Source organism: Suricata suricatta, chromosome 3 (assembly GCF_006229205.1).
Source record: "Suricata suricatta isolate VVHF042 chromosome 3, meerkat_22Aug2017_6uvM2_HiC, whole genome shotgun sequence".
Lineage (NCBI taxonomy): Eukaryota > Metazoa > Chordata > Mammalia > Carnivora > Herpestidae > Suricata > Suricata suricatta.
In genome coordinates this window covers 59971165-59995028 of record NC_043702.1, presented here as the reverse complement: position 1 = coordinate 59995028, position 23864 = coordinate 59971165, and the positions used below count along the sequence as shown (strand labels likewise).

At 34.7% G+C, this 23864-nt stretch overlaps 1 protein-coding gene across 6 annotated transcripts in view; it reads left to right on the top strand.

Moving 5' to 3' along the window:
• Positions 1-23864, top strand: part of UBR3 (ubiquitin protein ligase E3 component n-recognin 3) — a 225109-nt gene that overhangs the window by 173762 nt on the left and 27483 nt on the right. For all 6 annotated transcript variants that reach the window (XM_029934409.1, XM_029934405.1, XM_029934408.1 and 3 more), the window contains 2 exons: positions 5647-5752; positions 17093-17196. In XM_029934409.1, coding sequence (XP_029790269.1) covers positions 5647-5752; positions 17093-17196 — 210 coding nt within the window. The remainder of the gene's footprint in view (positions 1-5646; positions 5753-17092; positions 17197-23864) is intronic.

Genomic DNA, 23864 nt, shown 5'->3' with positions numbered 1-23864 from the left:
TAAAGGGCTTAAAAGATGTTCTGTTGATCTGGAGATGAGAAGATCAGAATAGGATTTATTCCCAAAGGGTGATATCGTTTATCTATTGGGAACAAAGTACACTGTTGGTCTGGAGAGACCTGGATTAGAGGGATAGGAGTGAGGCTTGAAAATCTGAGCTAAGAGGAGTGACTCTGTATTCTTTAAAGACTTTTTGAAGGTTCTGTGCTTTGTGGCAGCATAGTCAGGCCTTACTACATTTATGATTTGTATATTCTAGGAATGAGGTACCACAGATCATCATTTCCACTGTCAGGGCACAGGAGCCCTGAGACCCTGCTAGGCTTAGGGCAGGGCAGCTTCTTTCTTCTGCAGGATGATTAGAACCCCTGCCCCTCAGTTTTAAATGAGGTGTTCAAATCAGAACTGGATTCATGGAGCATGTCCTTTTTGGTAAGAGGAAATTGAGTCCTAAAAACAACTTTTTTTCTTTACCTTTCCTATGATAACTACGTGTGGAAGCACATTTGTGCCTCTCTCCATATTGTTCTAAACCATGTGTAAATGTGAAAGGGGAAGCTGCTAGTCATCTGAACCTTAAAAGTAGAAGGAAAACAGTTCCATGAAATTACTATTAATGTTGTGAATGATGGTATAGTGTGCTTGGGAGTGGAGACATAGGAACTACAGGAGGCAGTAGAGGAACACAGCATGGAAAGCATGAAGGTACTAAAGATCGCTTTTTTTCTCTGCTTTTCCCATACTCACATGGCAGAATAAAACCTCTCCTAAGTAAGCAAAGCACTGCTACTTTACCCCCAAACTTCTGTGTGCCTTCATGACCACAGCAACATAGCACATAGTGCTGGAAGGAGCACTGGGTTTGAGTTAGAAGATCTGGATTCTAGTCCTGTTTGTTACCTTTTTGGACTATAGGAAAGTCACCTAATTTTTATCTTATTGTGGAAATGGAGATGATGATAGCTATGCGAACATATCTATCACTGTTAATTTAAGGATTAGATGGTAATAGATAGAACTGAAAGTATATATATATATATATATATATATATACATTCGCCTTGGATAAATTGGTCAGAACCATTTCCTCACTTTGATGGGTTAGTTACAGAGAAATTGACATTTTTCCCCCCTGTGGTAATTCAGAGAGTCATTTGACTAGTTGAGTTTTTTTTCATTGACAATTATTTTATCAGTGATAACTGTATTGATATTACTAAAATCTTGAATGATCCAAAATGTAGACCCAGATAAGTTTACTGTAGGTAAATTTTAACAGTGGTACAATTTAACAGGGAATCAATTAATAAAAGTCTTTAGGACAACTCTTTAATATATATTCCTGTTTAATGACATGAGCTCCACCAAGAAATAATCTACCAGTTTTAGATTACTAGTTACTTTAATATTGATAAAGATAGTAGATTTGTTAAAGCTTACCTTTTTTTTCCAGCAAAGTTTTATAATTAAATCATACTCTGTGTGTGTGTGTGTGTGTGTGTGTGTGTGTGTGTGTGTGTGAAGGACAAACCAGTCTTTCAGGGTGTTTTCTGCTTTAGTGAGAACATGTCTGTATTGTGATTAAGCACATTATAATACTTTAGACTTGTCACAATTACAAAGAATTTGATTAGGTGTTGCAGAAAATAGAATTCTTTCTCCCAGGTGAGTTGTCAGAGTAACCAACAGGGGGAAGAAGATGGTGGGAGCAAATAGGTTAAGCATTGCTCTAGTTAGAGTTGAAAGGTTACTCTTTTGGGGGCAATAAAATTAGGAGTAATTGGCCTACTTCTTGGTTACTGAGCCACTATGTCATTATGACAGGAAAAGAAGAGTAAAAATCCTTCGTGAATTTTATGCTTATATCATATGATGTTTTTTATAGGATTGTTGATTTATTCTCACACTATTCAACATACTTAAACAAAATTCTGTTATGTGGCAAGCACTGTGCTAGCCTACTAAGTACAAAGAAGAAAGGACACAATTGTCTTTGTCCAGGTGCTCTCACAGGATTATATAAGAAGTGATAAAATAGAGTTAACTCAAGGTATAGAGTATGTATAAATCAAGGGATAATTACATTTGTCCCAATTGTGGTACTAGAGAAAATTTTACAGAGGAGTACTTTAACTTGCTCTTGAAAGAGAAATCACTTTGCATGGAGCACGAGAAGGGACTATTCTAGACTGAGAATAGCTTGCAAAGATGGAGTAAGAGAATATGACACATTGGGGAATACTTGGAAAGGGAGGAAAGAACGTTAAGAAATAAGATAGGGGGCACTTACCTGGGTGGCTCAGCTGGTTAAGTGTCTGGCTTCGGCTCAGGTCATGATCTCACAGTTTGTGGGTTCGAGCCCCGCGTCGGGCTCTGTGCTGACAGCTAGCTCAGAGCCTGGAACCTGCTTCGGATTCTTTGTCTCCCTCTCTCTCTGACCCTCCCCTGCTTGCACTGCCTCTCTCTGTCTCTCAAAAAATAAATTAAAATACATTAAAAAATTAAAAAAAATAAGATAGGGCTTAGCTCATGAAGGGCTTTCAATATCTATTCCTTCAGTGGTTCACCAGCCACTTATGAGATAATATGATAGACTTATTGTTTACAGGGATCGGGAGAGAGTGAAACAAAAGGCATGAACCTGAATGAGCACTCTGTTCAGTAATCTATTTGAGAAATGATGTAGCAGTGGAGTGAAGCAGAAGAGGATGGATCATAGGAGGCAGAACCGATAGGATTGGTAATCAGTTGGCTATGGAGGGCAAGGACGTGGGATTTGACTCCCCAAGTTTTTGGTGTTTTTATTTATTTATTTTTTTTATGTTTGCAGGGGCAGTGATGTCAATCCCCCAGATAGGGATTATGAGAGGATCTGAACATTGCAGCCCAGATGACCATTGAGTTATATAATCAGTTTATTTTTGGATATATTGATTTTGTGGTGCTGTTGAACATTGAAATGTCAGAGAAATTTGTGAATTATAAACTTATAAGTAGACATGGAAGTTGAATCTGGTGAAGTAATATGTGCAGAATGAGAGGGAAAGGGAACTAGAAGGGCTCCTTTTCTTATGGGAAATGCTTTCTTTTAGGTTTCACAGAGGAAGAACATTTAAAGTAACTGAGAAGAACTGGGGGAGAATCAGAGAAGAGTAGTACCAAAAGTTTAGGGGAAGAGAGAGAAGAGACTTAAGAATATAATTATTTTTGTGGAGTGGTAGTTTTTTTTGTGGAGACCTGATGTTTGTAATGTTATGATTTCTAATTTTAGTTTAGTTGTAAAGTTCTTTTTATCCTAAGTTTACTACTGTCAATATTTGTTTTTGTGTAAGAGATCATTTTGCTGACTAATGAGAATTTATTCTTCCTGACAGCTCTCAGACTAAATTTTGAAAACACACCAGTGAATAGTGAAAGATAGTGATTGTTATTTCTGTTTCCTACTGAAGTTATCTGCAGTTTTTAGCATTGTTTTTCAAAGGTAGCTATACCTTATTAGATATTCTTCAGCTCTAGTTAAAATCAATACCAAAGACTCTTATTATATATTGTATTTATAGCTTTAGAAGATTCCTCAGGGCTACAATATCAGTTTTTCATAAAAATAGAAAGGGGTGTGTATATGTTAGAAAATGAATTTTGTATTTTTCTTTTAATTATAAAACCCCCAAGGAGAACTGGAGTGGTAGAAATAACAAGGAAGCAGCAAATCTTGAATTCTTAGCTTTTTCAGTATTAGGGTGATGTGGCAAGATTCTTTCTGTCTCTGTGCCTATTTCCTCATTGGTAGAAATGAGGGAATAGAAGAAAATGAAAAACTTTCTTCCTTCAACATTTGTTTTCCTTTAATTATGGTAGAGGTTGGGAAAATTAGATGGATTGCAACATTACTTCTATGCCAGCCATGGTTTCAATGTAAAACAACTTAGGAAAATTGTAACTCTTAATGCTTGTGATTAAATCAGATAAACTTTAAAATAATTGACTTGAATCTTGAAAAGAAATTTTAAAAAGAGTCCTTTGATTCAGTTAGCACCTATATAAAAACGATGTGAAATCCACCACTTTGCAATTGGAGTTAATATTTTTTGCTAGAGGAATTTAGGTTTTTTTTTTAAAAAACACTTTTAGGTTTTAGACACTTTTTAGATTATAAATTATATACTTGGTAAAAACAGTCTCTTATGTGTATTTAAAGTGAAATAAAATGACCAAATATGTCTTTCATCGTTTTATTTCTCTACTAAAAACATCTCTGTTGTCAATGTTATTAGTGGAACCAAGTTATTGGAAAAACTGGAGATTTGGGAAACTTAACTGGTCTCAAAACTGTGGATAACAGTATTACCTACCTGGTAGAATTTTTGTGAAAAGTAATTGAGTGGTTGGCGTGTAATAAATCTCAGCTAATGTTGGCTCTTAATAGGATGAAGAAACTTTAAGAGGGTTTATACTATACATTGACCTATTGATAGGAGTGAAGCAGGTTAAAGTATTTACATTCTTCTGTTTGTTATAGAGAGATCAGGTATGTATAAATGATAAGATTCAGTTCTCCTGCCCACCTCCTCTATCTTCCCTACAGAGTGGAGCATTTACTTTGTTCATCTTATAGCTCTCTCCTATCTTACAAAAGCTTCCCCAAACAACTACTACTATTACTACTGCATCTCTCTCCCCAACCTCACACACAAGAATCATATTGATGGATCTTAAATTAATCTAAAATCTAGTTGATTTCTAAGTCAGTTGCTCAGTGAAACAAAATCTTGTTTAGTTTTGGTTACTTTAATTTAGAGAATAAGGGGCAACAATATGCTTCTGTTATTTGGCTTTTCTTTTTGTCTAGCTTTAAAAATTAGTTTCAGTCGTATGTCAAAAAATATCTGACTTTCTAAAAAACAAGGACTTTTGAATATTTACATATGTTTTTTAATATTTGTGGCAGAATAATCTAACCCATACCTTATCATCTTCACCACCAAAAAAAGGACATGATATGAAAGCAAAGTTTAGGATTTTCTTCTGAATAATTTTAAAATTTTAAGCAAAAGTTTTTTTTCCAAATGTCATGAACAGAATTTTATTGAAAGCTAAGATTTATAGATTATTGTTATAGTTTAGATAGAAATGATAACAGCTGGTTTAGTTCTGCTAAATAATATTATTATTTCAGTTTTTTCCTTCATGTTGAATCAAAAGATAATGAAGTCAGTATTCAGTCTAAAGAGGATTTGGAGAAAGATACAAAGTGAACAGAATTTCAGATTTATGTGGTGGCATTGTCAGCAGGACTCAGCATAGGGTATTGAAGATAACACTAAGGAGACGACCACAAGAGTAATAAGTACAAGTTGTCAATCTGAAGCATAAGCCAAGAAAAAGTAGGTCTGTGTTAGGAGATTAGGAAAACAAACCATTCCTGCATTAAGGTTGAACATAAGGGTAGTCCACATTCCAATAGATGTTTAGAGTTACATAGGTCAGAGTTTACCTTAAAAGAGAATATTAAATAGTTGGTACTTAAAGTTGGTGAATTATAAGGATGGGAAATGTTTCCACATGAATTAGCTAGAAGTATTGTTTGAATTTTGCTCTGAAAGAATTGTGTGAACTTTCTAATTATCTCTTCTTTAATTTATTTAGATCAGCTGTTCCACGTATTAGCCTTGCACATGCGGCTTTATAGCATTGATTCTGAGTATAATCCCTGGAGAAAGCTTACACAATTAGTAGAAGAGATGAATTCACAGTAAGTATTATCAAAAGATTAAAGTAAATTAAAACTGTTTTTGAAAAATAGTTAAGTATTAAAATAGGATTAAAATTCTTTATGAATATGTATATATTAAAATTAAAAATGGTTTATCATTTACACTGTATAAAAATTGCATAAAAATTCATACCAAGAGAGAAAATCCTTTAAAGAATCCCATGGATTTGTATGCAATTAAAAAGTTCGAATGGAGGTACACAATGGCTGATTGCCCCTCCTTTTTATGTCAGAATTGATTAGAATTGATTATTGATTCAGATAGCCTTAGTCCAACCCCTTTATTTATTGTAAAGTTTTCCATCAGCTTTATACCCAGTGATTTTTGTAACCCCTGATGATTCTTGCCTAAATCTGGTATTTTATTAGGTCCTTCAAAACAGTGATTTTAAAAAACAAAACAAAACAAAACCTTAATTCTGACTTATTAGCTAGGAATTTTTTTTTAAAAATAAAGGAAAACTTACCCATATCATCAGCTATTTGGTTGCCCTGAAATATAGTTTGGCAGGATGAATGTGTGATTTTTCCCAGTTTATAAATTTCCAAAGAAATGAGTTAATGCCCTAGCAACTTTCAGTGATACCAATAAATTGTAGTTATTTGTTGATCTTATAATTTTTATATATTTGATGTGTTCACTTCATTTCAGCGATTCTTCTTTTTAATGCAGATTGTCCCATTTTGTTTTATTATTTTATTTTATTTTAATTAAAATATAATTGACATACCGTATCCTATTAGTTTTATGTGTACATCATAGAAGTTTAGTATTTTTGTACATTACAGAATGATCTCCGTGGTAAGTCTGGTTACCATCTGTCACCATACAAAGTTATTACAGTGTTACCGACTGTAGTCCGTGTGCTGTGCATTATATCCTCATGACTTATTTTATAACTGGAAGTTTGTATCTGTTAATCCCTTTCACCTATTTCACCCATCCCCAACTCCTTCTCATTCTGGTAACCACTAGTTTGTTTCCTGTATCCGATTCTGTTTCTCTTTTGTTTTGTCTATTTTGTTTTTTAGATTCCACATATGAGTGAGACCATTCAGTATTTGTCCATCTGACTTAATTTCACTTAGTGCAGTACCCTCTGGGTTCATCCATGTTGCCACAAATGGCATAATTTCATTCTTTTTTATGGCTAATAGCGCATTGTATGTATATACCACATCTTCTTTATCCATTCATCTATGATGGGCGCTTAGGTTGCTTCCATATCATAGCTATTATAAACAATGCTGCAGTGAACATAGAGGTGCATATGTCTTTTCCCTCGTGTTGGTGAGAATGTGGGCCAAAGGGAGCCCTCATACACTGTTAGTGGGAATGTAAATTGGTGCAGCCACTGTGGAAGTTCGTCAGAAAATTAAAAATAGAACTACTACCATATGATTCAGCAATTCTGCTTCTAGGTACTTATCTAAAGAAAGCAAAAACACCAATTTGAAGAGATAGATATTGCTCCCTTTTCGGTTAGCGAGAATCCCTTTAGGATGGCTGTTGGACTCCAATATAATCCAAGTAGTCTTTGATAATATCTTTGCTTTCTGGCACAATAAGTTGACCTAGTCGTATTTTGTACTTTTTACACTCTGTACCTGGAATCAACCATTTCTCTATGTATTTCCTTTTAATGGGAAAGGTTATTTAGAGATCACAATCTGGGTGCTAAGGGGTATATATGGCTATTATGTTATCAGAATAACGTACAGGCTTATAGGCCATTTCAGTGGACAGAGTTAGGGAATCTTTTTTTGTTTTGTTTTGTTTTTGTTTTAAATGAGAAAAAGATTCTGAGTTCTTACTGGTATTTGTAATTCCAGTCCAAGAATGCAAGGTTATATTTTATTTCTTAACTTTTTTATTTGCATCTTTTTTCTCTTATTCTAAAAATCTAGGTTGATAATGATACTAACTTTATTACTACTTATGTAACCTACAGTATAATGATAATTATATAAAAAAACAACAATATTACTACTGACTATGTCCTTTTGTCCAAGAACCTATGCCACCAGGGATGTACAGGCAAGATACTGTTTTTAAAGTCATTTGAAGTAACTGTTTTTCTTGTGTCATTATGCCATCAACTTGATTTATAGTGAGACTCATTTGTTTCAGTTCTTTCCTCAGTATTTAAAGATTGCTTTTTTTCCCTTGATTTTTTATCTTAATTTTGTAAAACTTGTATTTTTCCAAAGGAAAAACTATGTGATAAAGTAAATTTGGAGACCTCTATCTTCCATTCGTGCCCGTTTGCTTTTTTGTTTTGTTTTGTAAGCTCCTTATCTGTTAGCCATTTCTAAAAATTGAGTTGTTGGTTGTTTTCCTCTTTATTTTAAAAACATTTATGGATTTTGGATATTTACCCTTTGTATTATAAGTTACATATATGTTTCAGTAGATTGTCGATTTGTTTTTACTTTATGATTTTTTTTTTGCCATCCAAAGCTTTTTTAATGTCATATTTATTAATCTTTTCTTTAAATAATTCTGGAATTTGACTCATCTTGACTCAGGTCTTAACCCCACTCACTTGTTTTAAAGAAATTCACTCAGGTTTTCTTTTCCTATTTCTTTTATTTAATTGAGACATAATTGATATACATTATATTAGTTTCAGGTATAATGAAACTAATTACAACATAGTGGTTTGATGTATGTATACATTGTGAAATGATCACCACAGTAAGTCTAGTTAACATCTGTCATAATTACAATTTTTTTTCTTGTGATGAGAACTTTTAATATTCTCTTTGTTAACTTTCAAATACATGGTACAGTATTAACTATAGTCACTGTGCTGTATATTACATATCTATGAATTATTTATTTTATAATTGAAAGTTGGTACCTTTTGACCATCTTTACCCATTTTGCTCACCACTGTCTCTGACATTTTGCTCACCACTGTCCCTGACAGCCACCAATTTGTTCTTTGTATCTATGAGTTCAGTTTTTTAAAAAAGATTCCACATGTAAGTGAAGTCATGTGGTATGCATCTTTCTTTGTCTGATTTATTTCACTTAGTATAATGCCCTCAGGATCCATCCTTACTGTCACGAATGGCAGGGTTTCCTTCTTTTTTATGGCAGAATAATATTCTATTATGTATGTATACATCACATATTCTTTACCCATTCATCCATTGATGGACACTTGGACTGTTTCCATGTCTTGATTATTGTAAATAATGCTGCAGTGAATATTCGGCACAGATATATTTTTTTGAGTTAGTGTTTTTCTTTCCTTTGGATAAATATGCAGAAGTGGAATTCCTGGATCATATGGTGGTTGTATTTTTAACTTTTTGAGGAGCCTCCATACTGTTTACTGTAATGACTGCCCAGTTTACATTCTCACCAACAATGTAAAAAGGTTCCTTTTTCTCTGTATTCTTGTCAATGCTTAGTATTTCTTTTTGGTAATATCAGTTTTAACAATTGTGAGGTGATAGCTCGTTGTGGTTTTGAGTTGTATTTCTCTGATTATTAGTGATGTTGAGCACTTTTCAGTACCTACTGGTCACCTATATGTCTTCTTCAGGAAAATGTCTGCTCAGATCCTCTGCCCACTTTTTAATCGGCTTGTATTTTTGCTATTGAGTTGTATGAATTCTTTGTACATTTTGGATATTAACATCTTATCAGGTACCTGATTCTTCTAATACTTCTATGACTTCAGTTTTCGCATTCAGCTCTCTATTTGGAATTTATCATGACGTATGATATAAAGAATGGATCCAATTTTATTTTTTTCCATATAGCTACCAAATATTGCTTTATTTTCCCTACAATAGTAAATTATAACAGACCTATCAAAAAAAAAAAGAAAGAAAAGGAAAGAAAAGTGAGAAAGCACTTTGTTTACCGATGTGGAACAATCTCCATCAAGATAAAAATGTTAAGAGAAAAATCCAAGAGAAGAAAATATGTACATAATGCCACCACTTGTGTAATCAAGTGGAGCTGAGAAAATTAATTTGTATTTGCTTGTTAAAGCGAAACAAAACAAACCAGACCCACACATGTCCAGATACTGGATTTATAGCATAGATGGCACTGAGGAACAGTAAGGGAAGCATAGTCTTTAAAATAAATGGTGCTAGGTTAATTGGATACTTATATAAGAAATAATTAATATTGACCCCATCTCATACAGAACCTACTCACATTTTGCCAGTTGTTTCAGTAATCCTAGAAATGCAAATGTAATGAAAAGAAAATTCAAGATTGTGCTTGTATTTAGGTGTCAGATCTCTTTAATTTCCTTTAAGCTGAAATTGTTCCTGACTTTTTCTTTGTGTTTCATAACATTGACATATTTTTTAAGAGCTCAGCCAGTGATTTTGTAGGCTCCCTCAGTTTATTTTTGTCCAGTAGTTTCTTGTGATTAGATTCAGGTTATAAGCTTCTCACAGAAATATCACAAAAGCAATGTGTTCTTTTCAGTGCATATTAGGAGGTACATGCTGTTGACTCTGTTTTGTTATTGATGATAATAACTCTGATCACTTGGTTAATGTGGTATCTGCCAGGTTTTTCCACTCTGATGTTATTATTTTATCCTTTGTAATTAGTAATTACAGTTATGTTCTGGAGAGATACTCAGAGGCTATGAATATATCCTGTTCTCAGAAAAATTGTGTGTTTTGTGTGTTTATAGACAGAATTAGCAAGCTAGTAGTATTTTGCCTGTTATGGCTAAGGAAAATCACTTTTCTTAATATTAGCTAGTGATTTTCTTTCTTATTAGCTAGAATACTTATCCAGGGATTGTTTCATGCTTTCATTTTTATGCTTTGCATATATAATCTCATTTAATCTTCACCATAACTATATACACTAGGTACCATTGTTATCCCAATTTTTACATACAAAGAACTAAGGCTTGGGAAAATTAATTGACATCATCTTTAAGGGCACAGAGCTATTAAGGAATAGAGGTAGCATTGAAGCCACACCTTTCAGATTCAGGAGTCTGAGTTCTTAACTATTATTCTGTTTCCTTTCTTAGAAGAAATCTGAATAATTTCTAGAAAATCCCTTTGACTTTCCCCCCCTATATTCTCATTTTTATGGTTCATTAATTCATTAACTTGTCATATTATAATCATCTATAATATTATATTATTATTATTATTATTATTATTATATGACATCTAAGTTTCCTATCTGTATATTAGATTTTAGAAGATTGAAATATGTTTTTCTATTTTGTCACTTTTAATACTTTACTAAAATAACATTCTGTGTTTAATAATATAGGTTTCTCATATATCCTTTTTTCTGTAGTCTTCATGAAAGTTATTTCTTTATTTCTTTTTAATTTCATTGTGTTGATAATTACTTTGGTTTAAAAAAAATGGAAAGTCAAGCCTATTAACTCTAACCCATTCATTTTTTCTTATCATCAGTTGAGTTAATAGTAGTATAAAGTTTTTATAATCTGGATTTTTTTTAATGTATATTTTGAGAGGGAGGGTTTGTGTGCACACATACACACACACGTACGTGTGTGCTCATGCTAATGGGTGAGGAGAAGAAAGAGACAGGGAGAGAGAGAAGTGCAAGCAAGCTCCCTGCTGTCAGTGCAGAGCCAAGTGCTGGGCTCAGTTTCATGAACTGTAGGATCATGACCTGAGCCAAAATCAAGAGTCATACGCTTAACTGAGACACCCAGATACCCCTGTAATCTGGATTTTAAAGATAATCTGAAAACTTTAAGAAATAAAAACAATTATGTATTTTTAAATATTAAGCATTAAAAGGATAATTACTACAATGATGGTATTAAATCCCATAGTCAAAAGTTTTGGTTCTCTTTTCTACAATAGGGTATATCCATTCATTCATTTGTTCTGATTATTTGCCTATTGTGTGCCAGAAAAGATCTGTCTCTCTGGCCTCAGAGGGATTGTTTCTGTCTTAGTAGTCAACAAGGTCCAGGTTATTACTGTTTTTATAAAATTTTTCTGATTATAAAAATTATATTTATTGTATAGTGTTTAGGGTGCAAAGCTGTTGAGGGAGAAAGTGAAAGAATCTAAAATCTTATAACTCACTTATATATAGTTTCTTAAAATTTAATGAATTTATGAACTTTAAAAATGAGATCAAATATGAGGGGGGAGAATCAATACTATTTTCTGGGAATTCCTGTAAGATTGGTAACATTTTGAGGTATTTATTTCCATTTTTTTTTCTGTATATATGAAATTTTAAATACTATTTGAATCATACTGTACCAGTTTTAGAATCTGTTTTTTAAAATTAACATGTAAGTGGGGCACCTGGGTGACTCAGTCAGTTAAGCATCTGACTCTTAATTTCAGCTCAGGTCATCTCATGGATTCGTGAGATTGAGCCCCATGTCAGACCGTGCTCTGACAGCACAGAACCTGCTTGGGATTCTCTCTCTCCCTCTTTGTCTGCTCCTCCCCTGCTTGCTCTGTCTCTAAAAAGAAATAAATAAACATTAAAAAAAAATAAAATTAACACATAACAACCAAATTCGCGCATCATTAAAAATTCCTTAAATCGCACACAGGTGCCTGGGTGGCTCAGTCCTTTAAGAGTCTGACTCTTGGTTTCAGCTCAGGTCGTGTGATCTCATGGTTCTTGGGTTCGAGTCCTACATTGGGACTCTGTGTTGACAGCACACAGCCTGCTTAGGATTCTCTCTCTCTCTCTCTCTCTCTCTCTCTCTCTCTCTCTCTCAAATAAATGAATAAATGTAAAAAAAAATCTTTAAATGACATATGTAATTTATTTATTCATTCCTATTGTTAATCTTTTAAATTGTTTCTCCTTTTCTGCAATATCAGATGATGTGTTCAGCAGTTCTTGACATGTCGGATATAATCCCAGAACCAGAGTATAACTTGAAAGTATAAATATACTTTTTGGTTTTAGTCACCTATTTGATAAATGTTCACACTGCTTGTCAGGCACTGTGTTTCATACTACACAGCATTGCTTTTTGAAAAGAATACACCTAGCTGAGCTTTCACTGGCATGTGGGGGCGTTCCTGGTGCTGTTTATCTGGAGTATTATCACTTTAACAGCATATTTTGGGCTAGTCTCATAGATAAAAAATGGGATCCCAAAGTAAAGAAATTTGTTTAATTTCTGGTAAAATTAAATATTTTATTAGCTCTTTGTGTACATTTTTTGTGAATTATATGTTTATAACATCTGTCCACTTTTCTATTGGCATCTTACATTTTTTAAAATTTTTTAATGTTTTTTCATTTTTTGAGAAGAGGGGAAAAGGGTCAGAGAGAGAAAGACACACACACAACTCCATGCCGGCTCCATGCTCTGAGTTCTCAGCACAGAGCCTGACACAGGGCTTAAACTCACAAACTGCCAAAGTCAGATGCTTAACTGACTGAGCCACCCAGGCTCCCCAACTGGCATCTTATTTTTTAAAACATTATCTGAGTGATTCTTTATGGCTTAAAATAGTAAACCTTATTTTTTCATAAGTGTTGAAACTTTTTTCCCAAACTACATTTGCCTTTCAATTCTATATTACTTTTCTTGATATATTAAACTTTCAAATTTCATGTAGCCAAACCAATCAGGCTTTGTAATTCTTATTTTTTCTGATTGCTTTCATACTTAGAATGCCTATGTAGCCCATCCATGATGTTTACCTTTATACCCTGTATTATAATGTGTTTCCTGCCGTGGGGTTTGCAATACCTACTTATATATTCTTTGTAGAATTTTCTTATGGGATGATTTTTAAAAATACATAATCCCAATCCACTTGGAATTTATTTTCATCAGCAGTAATGAGTGAAGAGTTAATATTTATTTTCAAATAACTAACTTTTAACGTAATTTACCATCCTGTTTATTATGTGCTAAATATTTGTATGGTTCTGATTAGGGACTTTACACTTTGTTCTATTGACCTACAAGCCCATGTCTGTGACAGAATCATGCTGATTTACTTATTGAGGAGATATGTGTATATCTCTGATCTAGATTAAGATTCTCTCATTCTTTCCCCTGTGACCCACTCCCTCCATACTTCCCAATTTTTCTTTACTGTTCTCACCTGTTTATTCTTCCAGATGATCTTTAGATCTAAGCTCTTCCCTTCACTTGCAGTTTTGATTAGAATTATTTTAAACTCATAAATGAATCTTGGGAAAATAGCTACCTTTATAGTAGTTTCTACAACTAGAAACATTCCCCATTTTTTTTAACTTTTTTACTTTTTAAGTTATCTCTAAGCCCAAGCGAGGCTTAAATTTATGACCCCTAGATCAGGAGTTACACTCTTTACCAGTTGATCTAGCCAGGCATCCCAGAACATTCCCCATTTTTTAAATATAGTTTTTGTTTCATTGTAGTTTTGAAACATTTCTTACACATTCTTAATTGTATTTAATATAAAGATTGCTAAATTTTTAACAAGTATATATGAATAATTTTAATAGAAGATATAATCTGAAATATACTTTTTCATGTGTGTGGAGGTTTAGACTGATTTTAAATAATATTTGAAGGTCATTGCAATAATAATAAAAAGCAAATAGGGAATAATAGCAAAAGGGAATCACCTCTAAATTTGAGAAAGATTGCTTCTGTTACAAAAAAAAATTGTTGACACATAACATAATAAAATAAATGAGAATCTAGACTTATGTTAGCCCTATAAGCTTTTCAGTTATTTATAATAGCCCTATTTTAAGAAACTATGTTTAATTTACTCATTTGGGATGCTTTTCTTTTCTGTGCCTAAAACCTCTGTAATTTGTTAGTCTTTAGGTTGTAACACAAGAAGTTCTTAAGCCTCTTTGATTTTCGTGCAGTAAAATATATCTTTGTATAGGGGTGAGATTGAGCTAGTTCAAATGGATTCACAGAGTTCCTTCTAATTCTGAGTCTTTTGTTAGCTGTTAGATTTAATGCAGCAGTATAATAATCCAAAATCATTTTTGTTCTAAATAGTTTTTAATGGACCTGTTTCTTACCACTTTCTTTTTTATCTATTGGTTAGCAGGGATCTTTCAGCGTTAACTTTCCTTTTTTTTGGAAACGGATTTTATCTTCTTGGCATGTTTTCTTTTGAGTTGTTTGGTTCATTTCACTAAAACAACTGTGATAAAACCATAGAAATACAAACATGTGTAGGAGTTATGGGCCCTAATCTCTTTAACTTTGTAATTTACTCTGATGTTTCTTGCTTCAGTGCATTTTCTCTCTCTCCTTATGCCCTGAAGTCTTAACCATCTAGTTTTTGTCTCTTTTGCCACCTGTTTGTCCGACCAACAGTCCTTTCGTTTTTTGCTTTTTAATTTATTCAGCCAGTTTTTATTAACTGTTTTAATCCAGGCATCAGGGAAATTATGGTAAACAAGGCATAGTTCCTGTGGAATTTTTTTCCAGCATATTTAACAGTGTAGAGGATGAATTAGGAGAACATAAAATCAAGGGAGATTGAACAGTTAGAAGTCAGTGGCCATAGAGATGCCAAAGAGGAATAAAGATAGTTGTTAGGACTTACTGCCTATTAAATATGGGGTGAGTAAGAGAAGATAGGTTTGGGATGTCCTCAAGATCCTACCTTATTTATTCATTATATTTTTATAATTATACATTGTGCTAAATACTAGAGGATATAATAAATAAGCCACATCAAAACTAAGAACACTGAAGGAGGAGCAGATTGGTTATGGCTAGGGGAGATTGTGTGGAACAGAGTTGAATGGTTATGAGTTCAGTTTTAGGCATGTTCAGGTTGAGCTGTCTGTTGGATATACAAGTGAAGATAGTAAATATTCAAGTAGTGAGTTTAAGAGATTCATAGCTAGAGATACAGACTTAGGAGTCACCAATGTGTAGCTGGTAATTGAAGTCATGGTTTAGGAGGTCTTTCAAAAAGAGACCTTCATATTAAAGAGAGTGGGAATTGGAGCCTTGGGAAACAGCACCATTTCAAGGTTAGTCAGAGAAAGAACTTGTCAAGAAAACTAGAGTAATCAGAGAGTTAGAAGACAATCTGGGAGAGTGTTTTGACAAAGGCCAAGAGAATTTTCCAGATAAAGTGTTCAATTGTATGCAAAGTCAAGGGTCAGTGTGATAAAGTTGAAAAATATCTACTAGATTTTGTAATTAAGAGATCATTGTTGGCCATGTGGGAAACCATTTTGGTGGGGATTTGAATACTAGGTGAGCAAATGGTGCCTTCCCCCCCACCCCCCATTTTTTTTTAAAAGAACTTTGGGCTTGTAAAAAAAAAGAGATTGGAGAGACAAATAGGATTCATAGCATTAATGGAAGATTAGCTTTAGACAGGGAGGCAAGTAAATTAAAGGGTTATTTGTAGAGAATGGAGACACTAAAAGAACTGTCTTCTTCCTCTAGCAGTTGTATCTGAGCTTCACAGCAGCAAGCACTGGTTTACTCCCCAGTGCATCAGTACCTGACATATATTAAGTGTTCAGTTAAGTCTTTGTTGAATGATGGAGCCTAATAAAAGAGTTGAGCAATTTTTGTTCATCCAAAGTGTAGTCTGAAGTATAGCTTCAGAATTTATTCAATTCTAGAAACAAGATTTGCTTTTGTTTTCTGAATTAAAAATTAAACAGAAGATCAAAAAATGTATCCTTCCATAGGAGTTTTCAAAATTCTTATAGATCTAGAATGAGATCTGCTTTAGAATATATTCTGTTTCTCATTGCTGGAGTTTCCTACTTTGTCTTTTATAGTTTTAAGTTCTGCTTTGACTATTTTCTTTTCTTTTTTTTTTTTAACTTTGAAAATGTTAAAGAATTTTTTGAATTTTGTTAGTCATAAAATTGAAACAACTTTTTAATAAAAAATATTAACCATGTCTTTTCAGTGTAACTTGTTTGTGAATTGTACATGTTCTTTTTAATAATATGAACACTCTTTAATGCTAAGTTTGTGGTAGCAAGTGTCTTGTATGCCACCCCATTTATAGTAAAACTAATCCTCTAAACTTCCAATTAAACCTTCATTTGATTTCTGTAATTTAAGAGATCAGAAAGACTCATAAGCAAATTAATGTATCCCAATTGTTTGCTTAAATAAGATCTAATAAATTTTGTATGTAATTTTTTTCTTATTAGGCAGAATCAAGGAAATCAATGGATTTAAAAGATTATACTTACAGGCAAAAACATGACCCTTAACCTTTTCTTTTGAAAAGGTTCAATTATTTACGAAAGTTTGATTTTTGTTCCTTAGACATATATGTGAACTATAAAATGAATGAGAAAAGGTGCACAATATTGTCTAAAGTGATGATGCATTTTTCTTGTAGGCGGGGAAATGAGGAGCAGCAGCCTGAGGTTCCAGTTCTCTATCATGACGTTACATCCCTTTTGCTCATCCAGATCTTGATGATGCCACAGCCCTTACGCAAAGGTACATCTTTATAATTCCGATTCTTACATTATATAGGGTATATGATATGCTAAAAATTGTAGGGACAAATATTCAGTCTGTTGGAAATATTTTGAGATAAATGACTTTACTATTTTTTTAGTAGCAAATAGTAATCATTATCTAAAAGAAAATGAAATAAAGATTTTTTTTCCCCTTATGGGTCTGTTCTTTTCAGCTTTTTAATCAACAATAAGGTAAAAAGAAGAGGAAATCACTCTAAAAACTTTGGTTTTAAAAATGTTTAATGTGGGGTGCCTGGGTGGCTTAGTCGGTTAAGCGTCCGGCTTTGGCACAGGTCATGATCTTACGGTTCGTGGGTTCGAGCCCTGCATCGGGCTCTGTGCTGACAGCTCAGAGCCTGGAGCCTGCTTCAGATTCTGTGTCCCCCTCTCTTTCTGACCCTCCCCTGCTTGTGCTGTCTCTCTCTGCCTCTTAAAAATAAATTAAAAAAAAAAAAGTTTAATGTGATAATACAAAAATGAAAAAAAAAAGCAAACGTCAGCCTTAATGCTTTCACCTTATCTATATGCATAAATGGTTTATATACTAGTGATCATGGGATTATTCAAAATGTGATATCCTATCATTTTTAATTTGTATAAATATCATACTATTATGATAGTAACAGCATTAATACTATGATGTTAATAGCAATAATATTATAATAGCAGTGTTTTAATTATTGTTACATAGTCTTTGTAGTTTTCATTTAAAGACCTTAAAATATTCTATTAAATAGTTAACAGTTCTCCTTTGGTGAAAAGCTAGGTTTTCGTTCTGCTTTGTTTTTGTGTCATTATTAGTTATACTAGAAGGAACATCTAGTTGTGTAGAGGCCTTGTTACTGGGAAGATACTTTTTAATGTACTTCAACCTGATCTTTTGATAAAATCTTTTACGTAAAGGTATGAGGTGATCATTTATTTTAAATATAGGCAGATTCGTATTTTATGCAAATTATAATACTCTGAGGAATGAAATAATGTTATTAATAAATAAACACAATATTTTATTACTTGAAATGTGAATTTTGGATTTTTTTTTAAAGTTTTTATTTTAATCACCTGTTGCTCATCAAGGCAAGTGCATTTTGCTGGGAGCTCTCTGTGCCTCTTGGATTTGGATGTCTGTTTTTCTCCCTAGATTATTAGGGAAGTTTCAGCCATAATTTATTCAAATAAACCTTCTCCTTTCCCCCTCTCCTTCTCGGATTCCTATTAAAGTAATGTTATGTTTTATGGAGTTGCTGAGTTCCCTAAGTCTATTATCATGATTCAATATTTTTCTTTCCTTCTTCTTTTCAGCTTCATTATTTTTCATAATTTTATCTTCTGTATCACTTATTCATTCCTCTGCTTCTCTCATCTTTGTGGTCATTACAACCAGTTGGTTTTGCATCTCAGTTAAAGCATTTTTTATTTGAGCCTGACTAGTTTTTAGGTCTTTTATCTCTGCAGTAAAGGACTTCTCCAGTCTTTTCTCTAGCCCAGCTAGTATCCTTATAATTGTTGTTTTAAATTCTGTTTAGGCATATTACTTATATCTGTTTTGATTAAATCCTTGGCCATGGCCTCTTCCTGTCCTTTCTTTTGGGATGAACCTTCATCTTGGCATTTTGTTTAGGTCTCTGTCCTCTGTGTGTTAGTAAAGTTATGTTTCCTGCTCCTGAGAGTAATGGCTATATTAGGAAGAGGTCATATACTGTCCAGGGCCTCACGCTTCAGGCAGTGTTCCTGGTGTGTGCGCTCTGCTGTTGTGCATTGGCTGCTCTTTCGCTCTGGTTAGTCCTCTGCAGAGTTTCTCTTTGCCTGCTGAGGAGGGTTGGATTTTGTCCATTGTGTGGCAAATTTTAACTAGGTGTGTTTTGGTCGCTTATAAAAGGAGGGTAAATCCAATTTCCCATAGAGCTAGAGCTTTGGAATACTCTACGGTCAGTAGACTTGGTGTGCACGTGGGATTTGTGCTGGTCTTCTAGGGGAAGGCCCACTGCTGCTCTGAGTCTCAGGCACAATTGCCCAAGTTAAAAAAAAAAAAAAAAGACCCGCAGAATGCAGGAGGGCATGGCTTGGTTTAAGTCACTCAAGCCTCCACTGTGAGCACTATTCTGCTCACTGGTCTGTGCTGATGGGCAGGGGTAAAAATGGCATCAGCCAGCTCTCTAGTCCCCCAAGAAGGGAGTTCAGGAAGCCCTCACAGAGGAGCACACGGTTTCCCCTCATGTGTGTCCCAGGCTTGTCTCAGGTCCCTGTCTTCACCCTGTGTGTGTCTGAGCCATCTGCCCACCTGGTGACCCAGTGCTCCTGTGTTTTATGTCAGATGTGCAGGCTGGATTTCAAAACTCCGAGTCTTAGGGACCTGGTGCAGAATGGCCTGTGCTGGTCCTCTGGGGGAGGGGGTCTCACTGCACTGTGACTGGTGGCGGTTTGTCCCACAGGGCAGTTGCAGGAATATGCCGGGGCTTGGAGTTTATGGTAGAGCACAGCAAAAAGCTGGCATCCAGGCTAGCATCCTCAGCAGGTACCTCTGTTCCTATGCTAATGAAAAAGGCAGCTCAGTGACACCCACTGGCTCTTTTGTCCCCAAAGGGGCAGTGTTACTTCTCTCAAATGCACTCCAAGAAGAGAAACGGTCTCTCCCAGTGCGACCCAGGGGACCCTCAGGCCACACTGTCTGCTCCTGGACCTCTGAACTTCTAAAACTTTGGACTTTGAGCTCCACTGCTTGTAAAAACTTGGAATAATTAGTCCCTCTCCTTTTCCCCCGTCAGTGGTTTTGGGGAAGTGTTTTTTCTTGTGCAGTGCCCTGTACCCTGGGTATGCTCTTTCCCTCCTCTCTCTCTGATCTACCTTAACTCTAATACAGTTTATGGGAAAGGAGTTTCTGCAGGCATCTGAATCCCGTTTGTCTTCTTGTTTATCACCTGCGCTAAGCATGGTATCTGTAGGCAAGCCAGTAAGTATCACCCCAGAGGACTATAGGTTCCTTGGATTACTCTTACAACACCCAGCACAAATGCCATTACATAAAGAGGGTACTCACTAAATATTTAATTGTCTCATTTTTGAAAATTTCTCACTGTGCGCTTATATATTACCCACTGGAGAAAATCTGGTTGACTCAGATTTTATTGGTATCATTAAAGAGTCAAGCTGTTGTCTCAGTTATGTCAGTACCTTTGAACTATTTATTCCTTTTTAGGATTTTATCTTCATGAAAATAAGTCAGAAATAAGGCAAAGATTTACACATCTATTTAAAATATTTTCATTTCATGAGTTATGAAGTTTACAACTTTTTTAAACAATGAATTAAATATAAATAATGAAACTAATGACCTCATTTTCTCAAATAGTCCGATGATGTGGATGTTGCACCTGTCTAGGAAGTCAGAAACTTCAGTCCTCAGACATTTAGAATAGGAAGTAAGGAATATAATTTTCATTTTTGATTCTAAGGAAAAATTCACGTTTTAAAGAGCTCTAGGCTAACATTCTGTCATACCAAACTCTTGTATCTTATGTAATCAGTTTTTTCCCCCCATTATTAAGCAGCCTTCCCAGTACCATGTTCCCCCAACCTTGTTTCCATAGCTCTATAATACACAAAATCTGTGCCACTGTGCATGGTCTGTTTGCTTTTAATGCATTTCAAGTTAAGTATTGGTCTTCTTTTGTTCACGTTCAGGTGGTTTGATGGTGGGCTTTTGGTTTTGGTTGTTATAAAAGCACATTGCCTGAGAGTAGATGTCCAATTTCCCCCTCCCTTTAAAAATGTTGATAATTAGATTTGAGGGGCTTTGTTCTCTGTTGCAACCTTAGAAGATAGCAACCTGTGGAGCCAATGTACATCTTATATGAGTGATTCCTTGTTTTCTTCCAAGTCCCTAAGAAACACTAATTTCACATAGTAATCATTTAGTAAATAAATATTTGTTAGATGCATTAGTGAATGTGAGGACTTACGGCATAAGCTGTGACTTTAAACTGCCATTTGAAAGACTTGAAAAATGATGATAATCAAGGCAGATAAAAAGACTAAAACCAGAAATTAGTACTGCTACAAGAAAAAGCTGAAATTACGCTTATAGTAGCTCTTATTTTCTTAAATATATTACTTCTTTTTTATTTTAATGTTTATTTTGAGAGAGAGAGAGAGAGAGAGAGAGAGAGAGAGAGAAAGCACGCGCACAGCATGCATGCACAGGGAAAGGTCAGAGAAAGACAGGGAGAGAGAGAATCCCAAGCAGACCTGACCACAGCACAGGGCCTGATGCAGGGCTCCATCTCATGAACTGTGAGATCATAACCTGAGTTGAAATCAAGACTTGGACGCTTAACTAACTGAGCCACCCAGGCATCCCACTTCTTTTTAAACAAACAAAAATATTTGTGTAGTTTACAATGAGAGGAAGTAATACATGAGTGATATTTCTGGGCAGTATTAAATGAGTTCCTCATTTCGTTGTGCTTAGTAGACATTCTACTAATTTTCATCATTCTATCGAAACATCCAATTAAGTCATGAAATGGTCTTTCCTTGACTTTGACGATACCATCCTCTTCTGGTTTTCCTCCTATCTCTTTTTCACTCATTTTCATGGCTTCTTTTTATTCACCTCCTCCTCTCACCAATTTTGGAGTTGTCCCTTAGTTCTTGTCCCTTTTTCAATTTTATCTTCTTTCCCAAAGCGTTAGTTCACCTGTTCTCTGATGATTCCCAAATCTCTAGCTGTAGTTGACAATTCTTTGGTGAGTTCCAGACTCAAATTCCTACAGATACCTCAGGCTCAACTTATGTCATATTAATTCATTTTCTACACATCTAGTCTTACTCTTTTCCTCTATTTTAGTAATTCCATTTTAGTCAGTGCTACTACTGTCTACTCTTTGTTTTACAATGAAAGATAACCATCATTCTCTACCTCCAAAAGCCTACCAAGTCCTATCATTTTTATCATCTAAATACTTCTCTAATTTAACTCATTCTCTTCATCATCATCATTCTTCTGTAGTTCAGGTCATCTAATTTCTCATGCATGATATTTTTGCTGTCTGCTAATAGGTTGTCTTGCCTCTAGTCTTGGCTTGTGTCAGTCCCTTTCTCCTAAGAAGCAACAGTGAATATTTTAAAATGAAAATCTGATATTATCATTCTCATGCTTAACATGCTTCATGGCTTATTAGCCAGGCTAGGCGCCTGTAGATATCAAACAAGTAACAAAAATACTAATATTAATAACAACAGATATTGGGGCCACTGGGTAGCTCAGTTGGTTGAGCATCCAACTCCTGAATTTGGCTCAGGTCATAATCCCAGTGTCGTGGGTTCGAGCCCTACATTGGGTTCTGTGCTGAGTGTGGAGCCTGCTTAAATGTCTCTCTCTCCCTCTGCCCTCTCCCTAGCTCATGCTCTTTCTCTAAAAATAAATAAGTAGATCAGATATTTACTGATTGCCATTGCTAATCACTGTTTTAAACATTTAAATATAAACCTTATTTCACTTAATTTCTTTAAGGTAGATGAGATTATTATGTCCATTAAATAAAGGAGGAAATAAAGCAAGTGTATATTACTAAACTGCTTGAGATCTAAAGAGTCAGAATTTAAATCTAGACAATTTGGCTTCATAGCCTAAATTCATTCTTAACAATAATGTTATATACATACTGATTACTTGTGAAATAGTCTTTGGTTTGATGTAATTGGGAGTGGGAGACTTTGACAAACTAGAGAATGTGTGCTTGGCCAAAGAGGACAGTTACCACTCAGTTCTAGATCATTGTTGGCACGTAAAAATGTGGCCCCAATGATGTCAGATCTTCCAGTTTTTTAAGGGTAAGGGGAATTCCTGACTTAAGAAATATCTTATTTTTATTTTATTATTTTTTAAATTTTTTAATGTTTATTCATTTTTGAGAGAGAGAAAAACAGAGAGTGAGTCAGGGAGGGTCAGAGAAAGAGAAAGGGAGACATAGAATCTGAAGTAAGTTCCAGGCTCTGAGCTGTCAGCACAGAACCTGACATGGGGCTCGAACCCATGAGCCGTGAGATCATGACCTGAGGTGAAGTCAGACACTTAACTGATTGATCCACCCAGGTACCCCAAGAAATATCGTATTTTTAAATGTCAGTAAATAAAAACTAAATAGGATAGAGGCAAACCAAACCTCTCTGTACACTGCAGATAGCCTGTAGTTTATAACCTTTAGCCATCAGCATAAAGATTGTTTTTCTAGCTCCATCTCTCAAAGATCACTACTTGTAGTCTAGTTACACTGAACAGTTTACAGTTCTTGTAAACCTTGGGCTGCTTCTGTGCCCTCATACAGAATGGCTTCATCTGTCTGGATCCCTTTACCTTTCACTGCCCCCTGCCTTCTTGATTATGACTTATTTCTCTTCCTCATTCAAGACTTAACTTTCCTCATTGGTATAGAAAGCTGTATTATTTTTTCTTATGCCCTGCCCTTGATCTAGTATAATTTCTCCTCTTATTTTCTCCCAGTATACCATGTGTATGCATGTAGCCATCTGTTTCTTTCTTCCTCTCTCTCTCTCTCTCTCTCTCTCTCTCTCTCTCTCTCTCTCTCTCTCTGGATTGTAAGTTCTTATTGTCTTTATCCTGGCATATATTCAGCACATAGGTAT